This window comes from Anopheles merus, chromosome 2L (assembly GCF_017562075.2).
Source record: "Anopheles merus strain MAF chromosome 2L, AmerM5.1, whole genome shotgun sequence".
NCBI classification, from domain to species: domain Eukaryota; kingdom Metazoa; phylum Arthropoda; class Insecta; order Diptera; family Culicidae; genus Anopheles; species Anopheles merus.
In genome coordinates, this window is record NC_054083.1 from 47,849,668 (window position 1) to 47,864,841 (window position 15,174).

The following is a 15,174-nucleotide window of genomic DNA, read 5'->3' on the forward strand; positions in this document are numbered from 1 at the left end:
AATAACTCTGTTGATAACGCGATTTGCAGCTTTCAAATTCAGCATTATCTCATTTGCAATTTTACTTAACTTCAGTGAAAATTTAAAACAAATTTGTTTTACTAGTTGTCACGCACGGTGACTTGCAGGCGTGTCCCTGCGTGCGACCCAATTTCAAGCGAACCCATTGTCCATCTGTCAACTGCCGTGAAACGCCAACCGAAATTTTCTGCACCTTGCACAGACGCTTCAGTTTATTGATCCACACACAGGGGAGAAAAAAAAGGGACAAAAGCGACCTGCCGTGCAAGGGAACAAGGCGTGCTCTGGTGCATTTTTCCAAACCCCGACGCTGTGTTAAGTGTTCACGTTTTCAGTCCGCGTTTACCGGAGGAACACCGCAACCCTTTGCAGACTGTGCTTCATCACTGTGTAGTACCCCTTCGACGTTCCCTCGAAAACTCCTCACGCAATATCATGTCGACGAACTTTAACGTTGGTGTGGCCGCGGAAGCGAAACCCTCGAGCCGCGTGCTGAAACCCCCGGGCGGTGGCCATTCGGACATTTTCGGCTCGTCGGACGTGCGGCAAAACCCGCCCCGGCCGAAGAACAACCAGCAGAACTCGTCCAACATGAACGCCGTCATGGGCACGATGGACCCGAACGAGTCGCTCGATACGGGAAAGCAGGGAGGCGGTGGTGGTGGCGCCGCACCGTCGTCCACCGGAGGAGACAACGGATCATCGGCACCAGCGCAAAATGGATCATCAAATGGCGGTGGCGGTGCGTCGGCGGACAGGCAGCAGGCAACGTCGGAACGGGCCCGCGTGCCACCGGGCGGTCACTCCCAGGGCTTCTGGTGAGCTGGGTGAGCGCATCACCCTGCCTCCCCCGCCCCATCCAACTCACTACATCCAACACACAACCACTCGCCGCAAGTAACGCGCATTTTGCATTGCACATCTCTCTGCTCTTTGCAACGGAACCAAAAGAAGTAGAAAAAACAAGTGAACTACTACTACTACTAGCACGGGAATGGGGAGCACCAACCCTCCCACATCCCCGCAATGCGGGCCAGCAGGTTCCGGCTTTTCTATATTGTGTTTACATCATACTCTACGGCACCCAACGGAAGCATCTGCCCGCACCCCGGGGGACACACCTCCGGCGTGCGCGCCCGGGACGATCCGCATCGGTCGGAGGGCGCAGAGTGCTCCATTTTGTTTATTAATGTCTTTTGTACCTCGAACTTCTATTGTTAGCTTTTAATGGAAACACACACACACACACACACACACACACACACACACACACACACACACACACACACACACACACACACACACACACACACTTACACACACCCCTTCCCCTTTCGCTAGCCTATCGTCTTTCGGGCAAGGGCTAGCAGAGTGAACTGCCAAAAAAAACAAGAAAAAGACGACACAAAATCCCGTTTACTTACAAAAAAAAACCCCAATGCCTCTCTACCGATAACTATTACTTTCTAATTGTGTATTTTGCGTATGGTATTATAACTTCCAAAAAGTAAAAGTGTTAAGCGTGAGCAGCACCACAATCCCCACGCAGGGGGGGCTCGGGAACACTCAAAGACCAATCGATCGCCTCCGCCATCCCCCTGGTACTCTTACACAAAATGACGGAACAAATAAATTATACACTACAGCTTAATTAAAAAGCCAGCTGCATGGATAAAAAGCCCCATTTTCATTCATGTTCTGCATCTTCCGGGGTGAAAGAACCATTTTTTCCGAAAATAGACGCTAATCTTTCGTTGGGCAGAAGGAAGGGGGTGGGGGCAAGAGGAAGGGTTCCATTTTTTTCGTTCCTCCTCGAAAAACGCTGTTTGCCGTTGCCAAGGTGTTGCAGATGGGAAGTGTTACTGTTAGTTACTGTTGAGCATGGGAAAACATGGTTACGCACACTCTTTTGTGTGGCTCCGCAATGCTGCCATGGTGAAAGCCCCCCTGTCCACCCTTCAACCTAGTTAACGATTTTCTCTTCTGCTGCTGCTGCTGCTTCTTTGCAACCTCTTCCCGTGCGTTGTTTTCTCTTGTGTGTGTGCGCGCGCGCTCTCGCCCTTCCACGCCATCTGTTATGTCAAACTTGCAGCAACAACAAACGGAAGGGATTGTTTTGGTGTTTGCTCCTCCGGTCGTCTTACGGAGCCGCGGGATAGGCCGCCGAGTCAGCTGTTGACAATTGTCCGCATGGTGGTGGTGGTGGCAGTGGCAAGCTTTCTCCTTATTAGTTAATTAAAACCAAACGAAGCTGCCAACATGCGTGAGCTGTACGAGTAAGTGAGGCTGGATTTGATCGCTTCCAGAGCTGGGCGTATGTGTGTTTTTCATCATTGCTTTTCTGCATTGCAGCTTAATAACGGGCAAGAATGTTGACCATCAAACGTTCGAAAGCGTCTCGGCGATCATTCAGAAACGGTTCACCAATGCGGGCAACTGGTTCCAGGGTAAGAGGATGCATCACCGGCCGGCTTGGAGCGATCCCGCTAATTCAGGTTGCTATGTTGCTCTATCTTTCAGTCGGATCAGCGCTTGCTTTGCTGCTGCTGCAGAACGATCTCGCCCTTCCCTTTCACCGGCTGGCAGGCATCTACGTGCTGTATGACATCCGCCGCAAGGAGCAGGCGGAATCTCCCTTCTTCCTGTTTTTGGCCCGGTTCCTAGAACCGTTCGGTGGACTGCTGCCGGCCATCAGCAGCAGCCCCGCGCAGATGGTGGAGCTGAAGTTCATTCATCTGCTACTATCGAACGGTGATCCAGACGTAAGCATTCTTCGTTTCACTCAAAACAAGCAACTCACTCACACACAAACACACCTCACTCACAGATTGACAAAAAGTCACCCCGCCTGTTCTGCCAAGCGTTTGCCGCAATGCCCACCCCGGTCGGGCCGGCCGAAATTGCGTTCGTAAAGGCGAAAGCAGCGGAGCGGCTAAAAGATTTCCCCCTCACCGTGCGCTCCAATGTGGCCAACATCATTCCCGCCCTGCCCGTGCTGCCTGGCCGTGAACCGGCACTCAAAAACTACACCGGAGCGGCCATCGAGGAGCTGGTGAGCGGGATGACGGCGAACCCGAGCAATCCGCTGCTGAACGCGCTCGGCCCCACGTTCATGTCCGTGGCGCCACCGTTGCTCACGTGCGAGGATGAGCTGATCTGGCTCGATCTGGGCAGCCCCTCGTACCACAAGCCGGTGTACAATAGCTGCAGCGATGCGGAACCAACGCCGGACAAGTGTCTGCAGACGCTGCTGGACCAATCGTTCCGGCAGGCGCTCAGCATTGCCGACCAGCAGACGCTGGTGAACGAGCTGGAGAAGGACACGCAGCAGACGCACCTGTCGTGCGTTACGCCGGAAAAGGTACATCGGTTAAAGCCAGCGGAAATGATGTTACAAATTTCTAATTGGAATCTTGTGTTTTCCCCCGTTGGGACAGCTCCCGAACCTGATCGAATACAACCCGACGATTGCGATCGAAATTCTGATGCGTATGCTGAAAACGCGCCACATCGATGCGTACCTGGACGTGATCGTCGACATGGAGCTGTCGCTGCACTCGATGGAGGTGGTGAACCGGCTGACCACGTCGGTCGATCTGCCGGTGCACTTCGTGCATCTGTACATCGTGAACAGCATCGGCACGTGCTCGACGATCCGGGACAAGTACATGCAGAACCGGCTGGTACGGTTGGTGTGCGTGTTCCTGCAGAGCCTGATCCGGAACAAGATCATCGACGTGAAGCAGCTGTACATCGAGATCGAAGCGTTTTGCATCGAGTTTAGCCGGATACGGGAGGCGGCCGCCCTGTACCGGTTGCTGAAGCAGCTCGAGCTGGACCAGGGCAGCACGGCCGGAACTTCTGGGACGGCACCAGCAACCACCGGTGGCGGAAGTGTTCAACCGTAATGTTTGTTTTTTTTTTTTTACTCACGACACTTAATTTACGCTTTACAATACATTGAAAATGGATCTAACACACGTTCTTTGACCTGTTGTGACTTCTGTACGGCGACTACGGTCTACTCGGTGACATTTCTGTTCCGTTTCCATGCTGCAAAACGCACAGTGAACTACGATCCTTTCAAGATGCTGCAGTGCTCGCCATGTGCTGACTCTAACATGCTCTTTCGCGCAAAGTAAAACAAAAAAAACGGAAAACTATTTTTTCACACATTTATTTACACACACATATTGTTGGTTGTGGTTGGTTTTCTGTGGTTGATTGATTCTTAGTTAGCAATTCAGTTTTGCTCGTGTTTTTTTATCTGTGTTCCTTCTTTTCATTTGGTTTTATCGCTGTTGTACCTCTGCCCCCCCCCCCCACACCACGCGTATGCGCGTTCGCGTAAAAGATGTGTGCGCGGTGCAGTAGCTTCTTGGCCTGCTCCTTGAAGCCACTTCAAAACTCTCTGCGCATCAACACCGACCTTTCGGCGCAGTAAGGTTGCAGAAAAAGCCTACGCAACACTTACGCCACGTGCAGCGGCATAAATTGCCATTTTAGTTTTGCTGCTTTTATCCTCCCCTACTACCGGTGTGTGTGTGTGGTAACTTTGCGCGCTTATGCAAATTTAACATAGAAAAAAAAAAACATACTTTGAGCACACCAGAGACTGTCCAGAAGCTGGCTGGAGGCTGTGGTTCGATTGTACTGTAATGCCCACGTGCGGGGACGGTCATCCCGCCCGCGCACGTGAGATGACGCGGGATGCTTCTGCTGGGGCTGATAAGCACGCACAGTGCCGCGTGTGTTTGTGTAATTTCCCGATAAAATTTTACCATTTCACAAAATACCAGTACACAGGTGGTGTAGAAGCAGCTGTGGTGCCGCGTTAGGTTGCGTTTTTGTTTGTTTGTTTGTTTAAAAATATCTATTTTAAATACTTCAATCTACGAGGTTGCGAGGGGGTGTTACTCTCCCCGCGCACTAAAAAATGGATCCACAGTAAATGGGCTTTGCTTTGTGCTCTTTCTCTCTCGGCTGTTTTCTCCTCATCTGCCAGCAGCGTCTCATTAAGTTTGCTACGAAATACACTCTAATCCGTTTGAATTTTTTTCCTTTTCCCTTTTTGTTCTACACTACAAATGTTTGCCAAACGGTTTTTTGTTGTTGCTCATCTCATGCTTTCTACGATCAAGTGTTTAGTTTGCTTGTTCTTCTCATAAGGTTAATACGTTCCGATTCTGGGCAAGTTTTCTAATTTACAAATAAAAAACATTTATTCTATGCCGATAAATTTAAATTAATAAAAAATGTCCAGCCTTTTCCCATACTATTCCTTTGTTTTTACGACGCTACAAACACCACCACAATTGTTGTCCTTCCATTGGCATAAGTGTATACAGGGTTTTCCAGGGGTTCTCATAGCTGTGCGACACTTCCTTGACTCTTTCTTTCTGGGAAGTGAGCTTTACTTGGTGGAAATTGGATTCTAGCACCCTTTTTAGACTGGCTCCTTGGATTTGGAGAAATTCTTATTGGATTTGTCCAACAAGGGAGCTATAGATTCCAAATCGCATTACATTAAATTCATTTCAAATAAGAAAAAGTCAGTAAAGTGTCCCACAACTATGAGAACTCCTGCAAACCCCCTGTAAGGATGTTTGTAAGGTATGTGTGTGTGTGTATATGTGGATTTGTTGCTGTTTGGTGTGTGTATATGTATATATATATGCTCCATCTATGCAATAATTTAGTTGTCCCTACCATTAATCTATATTATACTTCGCATCACTTTCTCTTGCACTCTCTCTCCCTCTCCCATACACATTCATACAAACATACGGTTGCTTACACTAAAACATATATAAAGCGCATTCCCTTAGCGTATTCCCTTGTTTTATCCCTTTTTTGTCTGTCTGTTTGTTTCGTCAATATATTCGTGTTTCCGAGGGTGGGTGGGCCGAGCGGGCGGGATCTTGGCTCTGTTTGCGGCATTGTGTGATTGTGTGTGTGAGTTTCTCCCCCGTCCCCGCCTCCCCCCCCCTCATCCCTCAAATGTATTGTAAAATCCCATTATACCAATCCCATAAAACTCCCATGCCCCCTTCCTCAAAAACCCCCTTAGACACTACACACGTACATACATTTATATATTAGCAGATGTGTCCGGTACAATGATTCTACCATTTGATTTTTTCCCTTGTGTTGTTAATGTTTGCAGTTTAGTATAATGTATTAAGTTATCGTGTTTCATCTTCACCCACTTGCTTTTTTGTTGTGACTAATTCAATCCCATACAATAAGAATACTTGCTGCTGCTGCCTTGTCCCCCTTGTAACACCTGCACATCCATCGTAAGGACAACACACACACATTGAATTCATAATTCCATTACGTGGTTCCATTTAAAGGTCGTGCCCTGCCCTCCCCCACGAAACGATAGTCACCCGCTGTTTTTATCATGCTACCCCACCGTTACCACTAAGAGTTAGTCAGATCTACCATGTACGATTGCTCACCCCGTCCCCCTGCCACTGGGTGTTAGCGTATTAGCGTATTGTTTTGTTGTATATCGCCCGCGCGTTAGTTTGATTGTTTGATTCCTGCCATCCTTGTCGACTTTGTAATTCTTTGGTATCTTCTTGCACACTTGGTGGTACTCCTTCCCACTGACGCAGGCCCTCACCTATACAACAACAGCTTGTTGTCATTTCCTAAGTTTTCACAGCAAATACAAATCAGTTTCTATGTAGACAAAGATTCAAAAATGGTTTGTTTTATCCTAAATGTGTCCATCCTGGGTGAGCTTCTCCAGATACAGGCAGAGCGCCCGGTGGATCAACTCGTACTGCTCGGAGTTCTGTACCATGCCGCCCCGCTGCAGCCGCAGGTTGCACACGATGCCCAAAATGTCCACCTGGCCGGACTCGCGCACTACCGCACTACCCTCGCGCTGACCGCCTCGCCCAGCGGCGGCATTCGGTGCCAGCAGCGCTGAACCGTCCATCTGGACGGTGGACTTCCGACGGCCTTCCGGGCCGCTGCCTGGCACCGGTGGCAGCGGTAACGATTGCTCTAGCTCGTCCTGCATCCGGTCGGCAGCCGATTTGCTCCCGCCCGACTGCAGCTCCCCATTGCCAGCCTCAACAGTCTGCGCCTGCGATTGCTTCAGCTGTTGCTGCCTGCGCTGGTGCGCCATCACCGACAGCCGCAGCTGTCGCAGCCCGTTCAGTATCGCTATCAGGCAGCCGGTTCGACCGATGCCGGCCGAACAGTGAACGATCGGCAGCACGGTCGGCGTGCAGGAGGAGCTGAGAGCTGCGAGCTGCGCGGCACCCATTACCTCCTCCAGGCCCGGCGTGCCCGGCTGGTTGCCTTTCAGCGAGTTGCTGCTTTCCGGCCGCGGCGTATCGACCACGTTTGAGCCGAGCACGTCCAGACTCAGGTCGAGCAGCACGTTAATGTCCTTCGGCGAACGATGGTCGGGCCAGTCGGGAAACCAGTAATGGTGCGCTCGGAACAGCGTCAGCTCAAACAGGGCCCGAGATCCGTCCCCGTCCGGTGCGTCCGCGTCGCTCACCTTCGCACCGTAGATCACGTTCAGCGTCCGCACGGTGTACCCGTTGCGCTGCTCCACCGCGACGTTGTGCACGAGAAAGAAGCAGCTGGCGCAAGGGACCCGCACCGTCACCGGTTGGCAAACGCCACCAACAGCTTCCTGCCCTTCGGGTTGCTGCTGCTGTTCCGCTGCTGCAATACTCGCCGTGATCGTATCCTTCTCGCGCAACATCTCCGCGACATCAATATCGGCCCCACTGCCAAACGCGACCCACTCGTCGGCCGTCTGCGGAAAGTAGATCGCACACTTCTGCCGCCCATTCTCGACAAAGTTCGTCAGCATCACTATCTTCTGTTCGAGTCCGGCGCTGGCACACGATCGGCCCGCCACCGTGGCCGTGCGGGCCACATTCTGGTACACCATCAGCCAAAACTCGTAGATCGTGTTCGGCAGGGGGCCCTGCGTAGCGATGTAGCTGTTGTTCGCATAATCGGGACCCTTTTTTGGAAGGGGGGAAAGAAAAAGAAAGAAAAAGCGAATTCACAATTGCACAATTCATTTTTGGAGGCTGCTCGGTGTGCCTTACCTTGATGTAGTTCGCGTTAATGTACGGTTCACCCCCGGCCGCCGGTGACCGTTCCGGTTCGAGTATGACGCGCGAATGCTCGTTCGGCAGGATGGTTTTGTAGCGATTCTTTGCCTGCGAGCCGAACACCAGCGGCTTCTCCTGATAGTTGGTTGGCAGGTCCCAAAACTCCTGATGGATCTTCAGCACCATCCGCTTGTGCTCCTCCTCGTACGACTCGTCGTCGCACACCGGCGGATGGTGCAGGCTGTCGCTGTGCAGCAGCATCATCTTCGTGCCGGCCGTCGTCGCCGCTTCCCCGTCCATTTTCGTGCTCTCGTGCTGGCCCTTCTCGTGAGCCGCTTCTTCCTTCTGCTGCTGTTGCTGCTGGAACACTTCCTGGGCGGCCGTAGCCGTCGCCGCGACCATCTTGCGGTACGTTTTAGCAAAGAAGTTGTGCAGCTTGCGCAGGTACGCCATCGTCAGCACGTTCGAGGCATTCTGCAGGAACTGAATGTTTGCGAGGTAGATCTTGAAATCCTCGCTCGTCGTCTGCGGGCTGAGCGGTTTGGTCGAGATGTTGCGCACGTTCGAGTTGCTGCTGCTAAGGTTGCCGCCCGCCTTCAGCGGCCCGCTCACGCCGCAGCAGCCGTCCAGGTGGCTGCCGATACCGGCCACGCCGCCACAGCAGCCGCAGCAGCCGCAGCAGCACGGGCAGCAGCAGCCGCTGTACATCGTGCCCGTACCGAGCGCGGACAGATTGTTGGCCGACGAGGTGGACGTGACGGTGGCCGGATCCCTCTGGAACAGTCCCCGATGGATCGACAGTTTGTTCTGGTGCTCTTTGAAGTTTTCCGACGATCCTAAGCGAAGAGGAAGTAAGAGGAGCCAAATCATTGGAGTTGAAAGGTACGTGAGGAAATTTCCCATTAAGGCCAGGCAATGTATCCTGTATGTATGTATCGTTCTCGCTAGTGTAATTTCAATTTTCACTAGCGCATCTGGCGGCGGCTGACCGAAGCATTTCAAGCAAGCTTCCACCAACCGCCGCCAGATGCGCTAATTAAATTCAAAATAACGCTAGCTAGTACGGACAGTGTACGCCGGCCTTTACTTACCGTAATGATGGCGCTCATCGAAGGACGACTGGCAGCTGCACTGCGGATAGCCACTGCCGGACATTAGCTTGCTGTCCGCGTCCATCAGCCGGCTCTGCAACGGACCGGCCGCCCCATGCCCACCGTGCAGTCCCTGCTCGCGCACATTGATGTTGTGCAGACTGTCCGAGCTGCGGAACTTGCGCTGGCGGGCACTGCGCGACTCCTCATGATGACCACCACCACCGCCAACGGCGTGATGAAGATGCTGATGATGTTGCTGCTCCGAGCGCTCGTGCGCCTGATTGTATCGCGAGCCCGCCCTGCCCATCTCCGACTGCACTCCGGCGCCATCGGTTCCGGTGAAGGACGCATCCACACTGCTTCCAAATCGCCGCAGCTCACCCTCACCACCCCCACGGCACAGCCCGCCATGATGCGGCCCGGAATGACCACCATGCTGACCGTGATGCTGATGATGATGGTGATGGTTGTGATGATGGTGGTGATGGTAGTGATGATGATCGTTATCGCCATTACCGTCCAGCTCGTCCTCCTCCAGCATCATGTCGGACGGGCCCGGCTCGTTCTGCGTGTGCGTCGTCAGCAGGCTGTTCAGACTGCAGATCGAACCGCGCAAATTGCAGTTCGACACGGACAGCGTGCGCTGGTTGACGTTGATCAGCGTTAGGCTGGCGTTCGAGTTGCGCCGCTCGAGCAGGCTCTTGCGCGAACCGGCCAACCGTACCATGGACGAGGACGGGAACTGTTGCTGGTGCTGCTGGTGCTGCTGCTGGTGGTACTGCTGCTGCTGCTGCGAGTGGTGCTGATGGCTGTTGCTCGCCCCAAGCGCACTGGCCATGCCCGTGTTGAGCGAATTGTGGCTGCTGAAGCGGTTCAGCCCGAAGGTGGACCCGGTGCCACCGCCCGCCCCGACCCCGGAGCGGAGATTCAGCGTGAGGCTCGTGTTGGAGCCGCGTCGCTGCAGGAGATTCTTCTTGCTAGTGTTAGCGTTCGAGCCGTTGCTGTTGTTGTTGTTGTTGTTGTTGTGCATGGTACCGCTGGTGGTTGTGGTGCCATCGCCGACCGTCGCCGAACCCGGCGCTGGTTGCTGTGGCGACGCCTGATGGCACTGGACGCGCACCGGTGGCTCTACCGGGTGCTGGTGCGCGGGCTGGTAGAGCTGCGTGTGCGACTGCACCTGGTGCAGGTTCTTGTACGACCCGCGGTACAGGCTGGTGCAGCTGGAGGAGGTCAGATCGACACTGCCCCCACTGCGGTTGTACACGTCCAGATTCAGCGTGAGGCTGTGGTTGGAGCCCCGTCGCTGCAGTATGCTCGACCGCCCGCTGGTCGGTACGGAGGGTTTGGTACCGTCGTCCTGCTTGCCGCCCTGCTCGGAGGGCGACTGGGACTGGGACTGGGTCGGTGTCGTTCCACCTTCCCCGCCGCAGCCGCCCATCGCTTTCAGCCCGAGCGGTGATTTCTTCTCCTTCCGATTGCCGTTCGCCGTGGCGCCACCGCTGTCACCGCCCACAGAGGGCGCTGGTGCCGGCCCCGGATGGTACGAGGGTTTCAGCTTTGATTGTCCACTCGCGTAGTGTTGCTGCTGCTGTTGCTGATGGTGATAATAGTGATGGTTTGCCGCCGTCCGATACTGGTATCGCTTCGGCGTCGTTGGCACGGAAACGGAAGACACCCGTCGCGGTTGCTGCAACTGCCCGGCGGGTTGCTGCGATGTGTGCTGCTGTTGCTGTTGCTGCTGTGGTTGCTGGTGGAACTGAAATTGCCCAAATTGCTGCTGTGTGTGCGAATGGGAATATGTGTTGTGCAGGGACATTCCCTGTCCCTGACATTGTGCGATGCTCATGATGGTGCTCATGCCGCCGCCGCAGCTGACGGAGCTGTAAACGCTGGAATTACCACCAGCACCGCCACCGTTACCACCACCACCACCACCACTGCCACCGTACTGGATCGAGATCTTCAGCTTGTCCGAGTCGAGCGAGCTCGCCTTCTGCTTGTACTGCGAAAGGGTCGGCGTTTTCGGGACCGGTGGTAGCGCTACCGTGTGGCTGCCGCTGCTACTGCTGTTGTTGTTGTTGTTGTTGTTGTTGTTGTTGTTATTGTCCTCGTGCTCCTCGCCGTACTCTACCTCGTCGTACTCGTCGTCCGTTTCGTCCTCCTCGTCACCGTAGTCAAAGTACTCGAAGTAAAACTGCTCATTGCTGTCCTCTATGTGGTGGCGGTGGTGTAAAGTGGGCTGCTGCTGCTGCTGCTGTTGTTGGGTGCTCATCGTTGGGTTCGATACTGACCCCGTAACGGTGACCGTTTTCACGATCGGTTTCGCAACCGACCCCGTCGACTGGGAAGCGCCCGGTGGCGGCGGTCTGCCCTGCGATGCCATCGAGCCGGTCCCGCCGCCGGTCGGCAGGGGCGGGATGTTCAGCCGAAGGTTTAAAATGTTGCGGACGCGCTTCGCCCGTGCCGCCGACCGTTGCTTCGCAGCCGCGGCTGCCTCGTCCTCGTCCTGGTCAGTCTCATCGTGTGCGGCGGATGCGTTCGCACGCTCGTCATGCCCATCATCGTCGTCGTCATCATCATCTCGTTCATTCTCTTCCTCGTCATCGTCATCGTCGTCGATGACACTGTCGAATCCGCCCGTTCGGTGCGCTGCCATCCCGACCAGCTCCTGCACCGGTATGGTCGAGGTGAGGTTTTCCTCGACCAGCCGCGCCCCCTCCGAGTCGAGCGAGATCGATTTCAGCCGGACGCGTCGGTTCGCCATCGGTGCGCAGATGCGTGCCGTGGGACGATGCGGCTCAATACTGGTGGATGCGGGTGGTGGTGGTGGTGGTGCTTGCAGTTGTTCCATTTGTTCTACGATAGCAGCCACGACGTCCTGTGTAACTTCACCCTCTTTGGGGTTTCCTTTCGCCGGTGGCGATGGTGGTAGGGGCATCGAGCCCGGCGATGGAGCCAACACCGCCACCTTGGGCGCCGCTGTATCACGCTCCGTCCGTCTTAGTTGGCCACCGCCCTCCTCCTCCTCCTCCTCGGTGCGCGCATCGACGGCGGGCGGAGTGGAGCAGGTTTCGTCGCCGCCTGCGCCCCCGTGCCGCTTCGGCAGCGTGCGCGGTGTCGGTGTGAAATCGTCCACGTCCGGGAAGCGAAAGTACGTGGCCGTCTGCATGGTGAAGGAGTGTATCGAGCGGGGCGAAAAGCCGAACCGTGCGGCGGCCATCGATTCCGCGGCGGACAGGGGTCCCCCGCCGGCCGCGCTGCCCCCACCGGGCTCGCCCTTCGTCGGGGTCGCATTATTGTCGGTGGTAGCGGCGGACGTGGAGAGCGACGAGGCGGACAGTGGCGTTAGCAGCTGGAGGTAGGCGGTGGGCGATCCGCTACCGGGCGTTCCCGGCGCTGGCAGACCGGCAAATACGGAAAGCTCCGCTACGGCTTGCCGTTTGAGCACGTTCCGCTTGTCGGACGGTGGTGGAGGTGCTGATGGCAGCGGTGACACTGGCTGCTGCTGCTGCTCTTCGCCCTGCTCGGCACGTGGCTGCCCTCGAAGGAGCCTGTCCTTATCGTCGATGGTAACGTGCTCGATGGTTTCGCGCCCACTAGCGCTGCTGGTGGCAGGATCGATCGACGCGGTTGCCCCGATCGACGCACTCATGTTTACCGTTGCCACCGGCAACGGTTGCCCACTGGCGACCGGTGGCGGCCGCCTTTTGCTTCCCCTTCCCCCCGGCGAGCGGTGCCGCTTGTCGGACTGGTTTAAATGCTGCTCGGTACGGCGACGGCCCCCGTCCACCCCGGTCACGGCAATGCACGTCGTCGGCACCGGTTTCACCACTGCGCCCGCTTCCAGCAGCACGATCGGAGGCGACGCTGGCGGTGTTTTGATCACTTTCCCTTTCCCTCCACTTCCCACGCACTTGATCGCACTACACTCCTGCGCATAGTCCGCAGCCAGCTCCGCGCGATCGTCCCCAGCGGCAGCCCGGTCCTGCCGCAGCAGGTGCAACTTGGCCCGCAGGCCCAACACTAACACAACGAACAGTAGCGTTCCGAGCACGGCAACGGTCACCAGCACACCGAGCAGCAGAATGTCGGACAGCTCGGTCAGGCCGTACCACGGGACGCGCGTCACGCCGCCGCCACCGCCGACCACCAGCTGCTGTTGCACTGGGGGGAGCGTTTCCCCCGCGCTCTGTTGCGCGGAAAGTGGCGGATGTAGCGGGGATGAGAAGAAGGAGCCGCCGCTCGAGCGGTCGTCTACGCGCACCGGAAGCGCCCGGTTGTCGCCGTAACTATCGTACACGGTGGTCGGTGACGCGGCTAGCAAGTCCACCAGCGTGCTCACAAACACAAGCGCTACCCCCAATCGCAGCAATCGATGCGTGCAGCCGTTGTATACAATCGCATCCAGCATTTTCCCTATCGCAGCTGGCTGTGCGCCGAACGAACGGTGACCGCGTGGCCGACTGTCGGTGTGTCATAGTACCGGCGCTGCAGTGGCGCTGCACTGGCGCTGCCTGGAGTGTATCGGGACGGGACGCTGCCTCCTCGGTTCGGTACGGCAACAAGCGGCACAACGTAAAGCTGGGAAAATGATGATCCTAAAATAGAATAAAGTGTACGTGTGTGTGTGTGTGGGGGGGGGTTGGTTAGCGACCGGACAAAAGTAGCGAACGCTATTGGAACGGTTGCTGGAATGGAAAACTACACACCATCCTCAGTGCTCATTGCTGCTTCGATGTGTAGAGATTCATTCATTTCCAATGTTTTCCAAACGCCTTTGTTGTAGGTCAGTATTGCATCCCTTCCGGGCCCTTTCTATCTCTCTCTCGCTCTCTCATTCACTCCCACTCTTTGTACACACTATTTGTTTGGTATCAACTTTACGCGTTTTGCTGAGGGATGATTGCTGGGCCTGGGGCGGGTGTTTGGGTGTCTGGGAGCACCGAGAGGATTGGCGATTGTGGCGTTGTTGCTTAATGTTCGTCCACCACCGTACACCACACTGCACCGCAATTCTTCCACTGTTTCTTTTTTTTTTGTCTGACCTGTGGCTGTGACCTCTCACCCTACCGTTTATGTCTCACGCTCTCTCTCTCGCTCTCTATCTCTCTATGAAGCGAACAGTTTGCCACAACGAATATGGGTCTTTTTTTGTTTCTGTTTCTCACAAAGCACTGAATCAGTTATTGTTCACACAATTTTCTTGTATCGTCCGTGGACCCACCGAATCATCTAAAACACCAGCACAAACCCCACCGACCACAACTGCCACATCAATAGAGAAGGTTGGTGGAGTCAACGGGGGGGAGATTTCCAACTCTTACTATGTACACTGCACGAAGAGCAGAGAGCTGTAGAGGAATCTATTTTTCACTACGACAGCATCTGTTTCTTTGCGGGGGGGTAACTGCCCGCTCCCGATTTGCGTGTCTAGCCTCCACTTTCTAGGCACCATTTTCCATGGCTTTCCGGGCATCTTCACCGCACGCCCAGCTACGCCGAGCGGTGGCCAACATTTTCCACTGCACTTGTTCTGCTCGGGGCACTAGCTCTTGGACACTGCGCTGGAGGGTAGGCACAACGCGAAATCGTTCTCTATGGTTGCTGTGTGTGTATTGCACCTGCAATTACGGGCCGTGGCACATTTTAGCAATGCCCTGTATCAGCTACTCGGCAGCAATTTCGATAAAAACTCGCGGCCAAAGACGATAAAACGGTGGTGTGTCGTTTTGGTCGACGTTCTCGAACGCAAAACTTTCTTCGCACCTTCCCACAGAGACACAAGACGGACATATACAATTTCCCATGTACACAGGCGCATGAACACACACACACACGCACACATACATACATACGTTCAGCACACAGCAATTGATCTGTCAAAGTTGGAGGACCCATTTCAGCAGGCGAGTCAGCGCACAGTGGGAGTTCTAGTGGTACAAAAGTGCTGAATGGAGGAATTA

At 54.9% G+C, this 15,174-nt stretch overlaps 3 protein-coding genes across 4 annotated transcripts; 2 read left to right on the forward strand and 1 right to left on the reverse strand.

Annotated features, from left to right (window-relative positions):
* The first annotated feature begins 185 nt into the window (after positions 1-185).
* LOC121591502 (homeotic protein ultrabithorax) lies at positions 186-1,699 on the forward strand. The gene has a single exon (XM_041912093.1). It carries the CDS (start codon positions 457-459, stop codon positions 841-843), a length of 387 nt encoding a protein of 128 aa, XP_041768027.1. The 5' UTR covers positions 186-456; the 3' UTR covers positions 844-1,699.
* Positions 1,700-2,070: 371 nt separating this feature from the next.
* On the forward strand, positions 2,071-4,001 carry LOC121591501 (CCR4-NOT transcription complex subunit 11). Its single transcript, XM_041912092.1, has 5 exons — positions 2,071-2,297; positions 2,374-2,468; positions 2,542-2,783; positions 2,849-3,382; positions 3,459-4,001. The coding sequence occupies exons 1-5, from the start codon at positions 2,281-2,283 to the stop codon at positions 3,927-3,929; spliced, it is 1,359 nt and encodes a 452-aa protein (XP_041768026.1). The 5' UTR covers positions 2,071-2,280; the 3' UTR covers positions 3,930-4,001.
* A 181-nt stretch (positions 4,002-4,182) lies between these two features.
* On the reverse strand, positions 4,183-15,100 carry LOC121591500. 2 transcript variants are annotated; one of them, XM_041912091.1, is made up of 4 exons: positions 14,833-15,100; positions 9,209-13,809; positions 8,112-8,953; positions 4,183-8,023 (listed from the first exon to the last, which is right to left on the reverse strand). In XM_041912091.1, exons 2-4 carry the CDS (start codon positions 13,620-13,622, stop codon positions 6,749-6,751), a joined length of 6,531 nt encoding a protein of 2,176 aa, XP_041768025.1. In that variant the 5' UTR covers positions 13,623-13,809; positions 14,833-15,100; the 3' UTR covers positions 4,183-6,748. The 2 variants fall into 2 exon arrangements, with proteins under 2 accessions (XP_041768025.1, XP_041768024.1); XM_041912090.1 differs by having other exon boundaries at positions 13,921-15,100.
* Between the last annotated feature and the right edge of the window lie 74 nt (positions 15,101-15,174).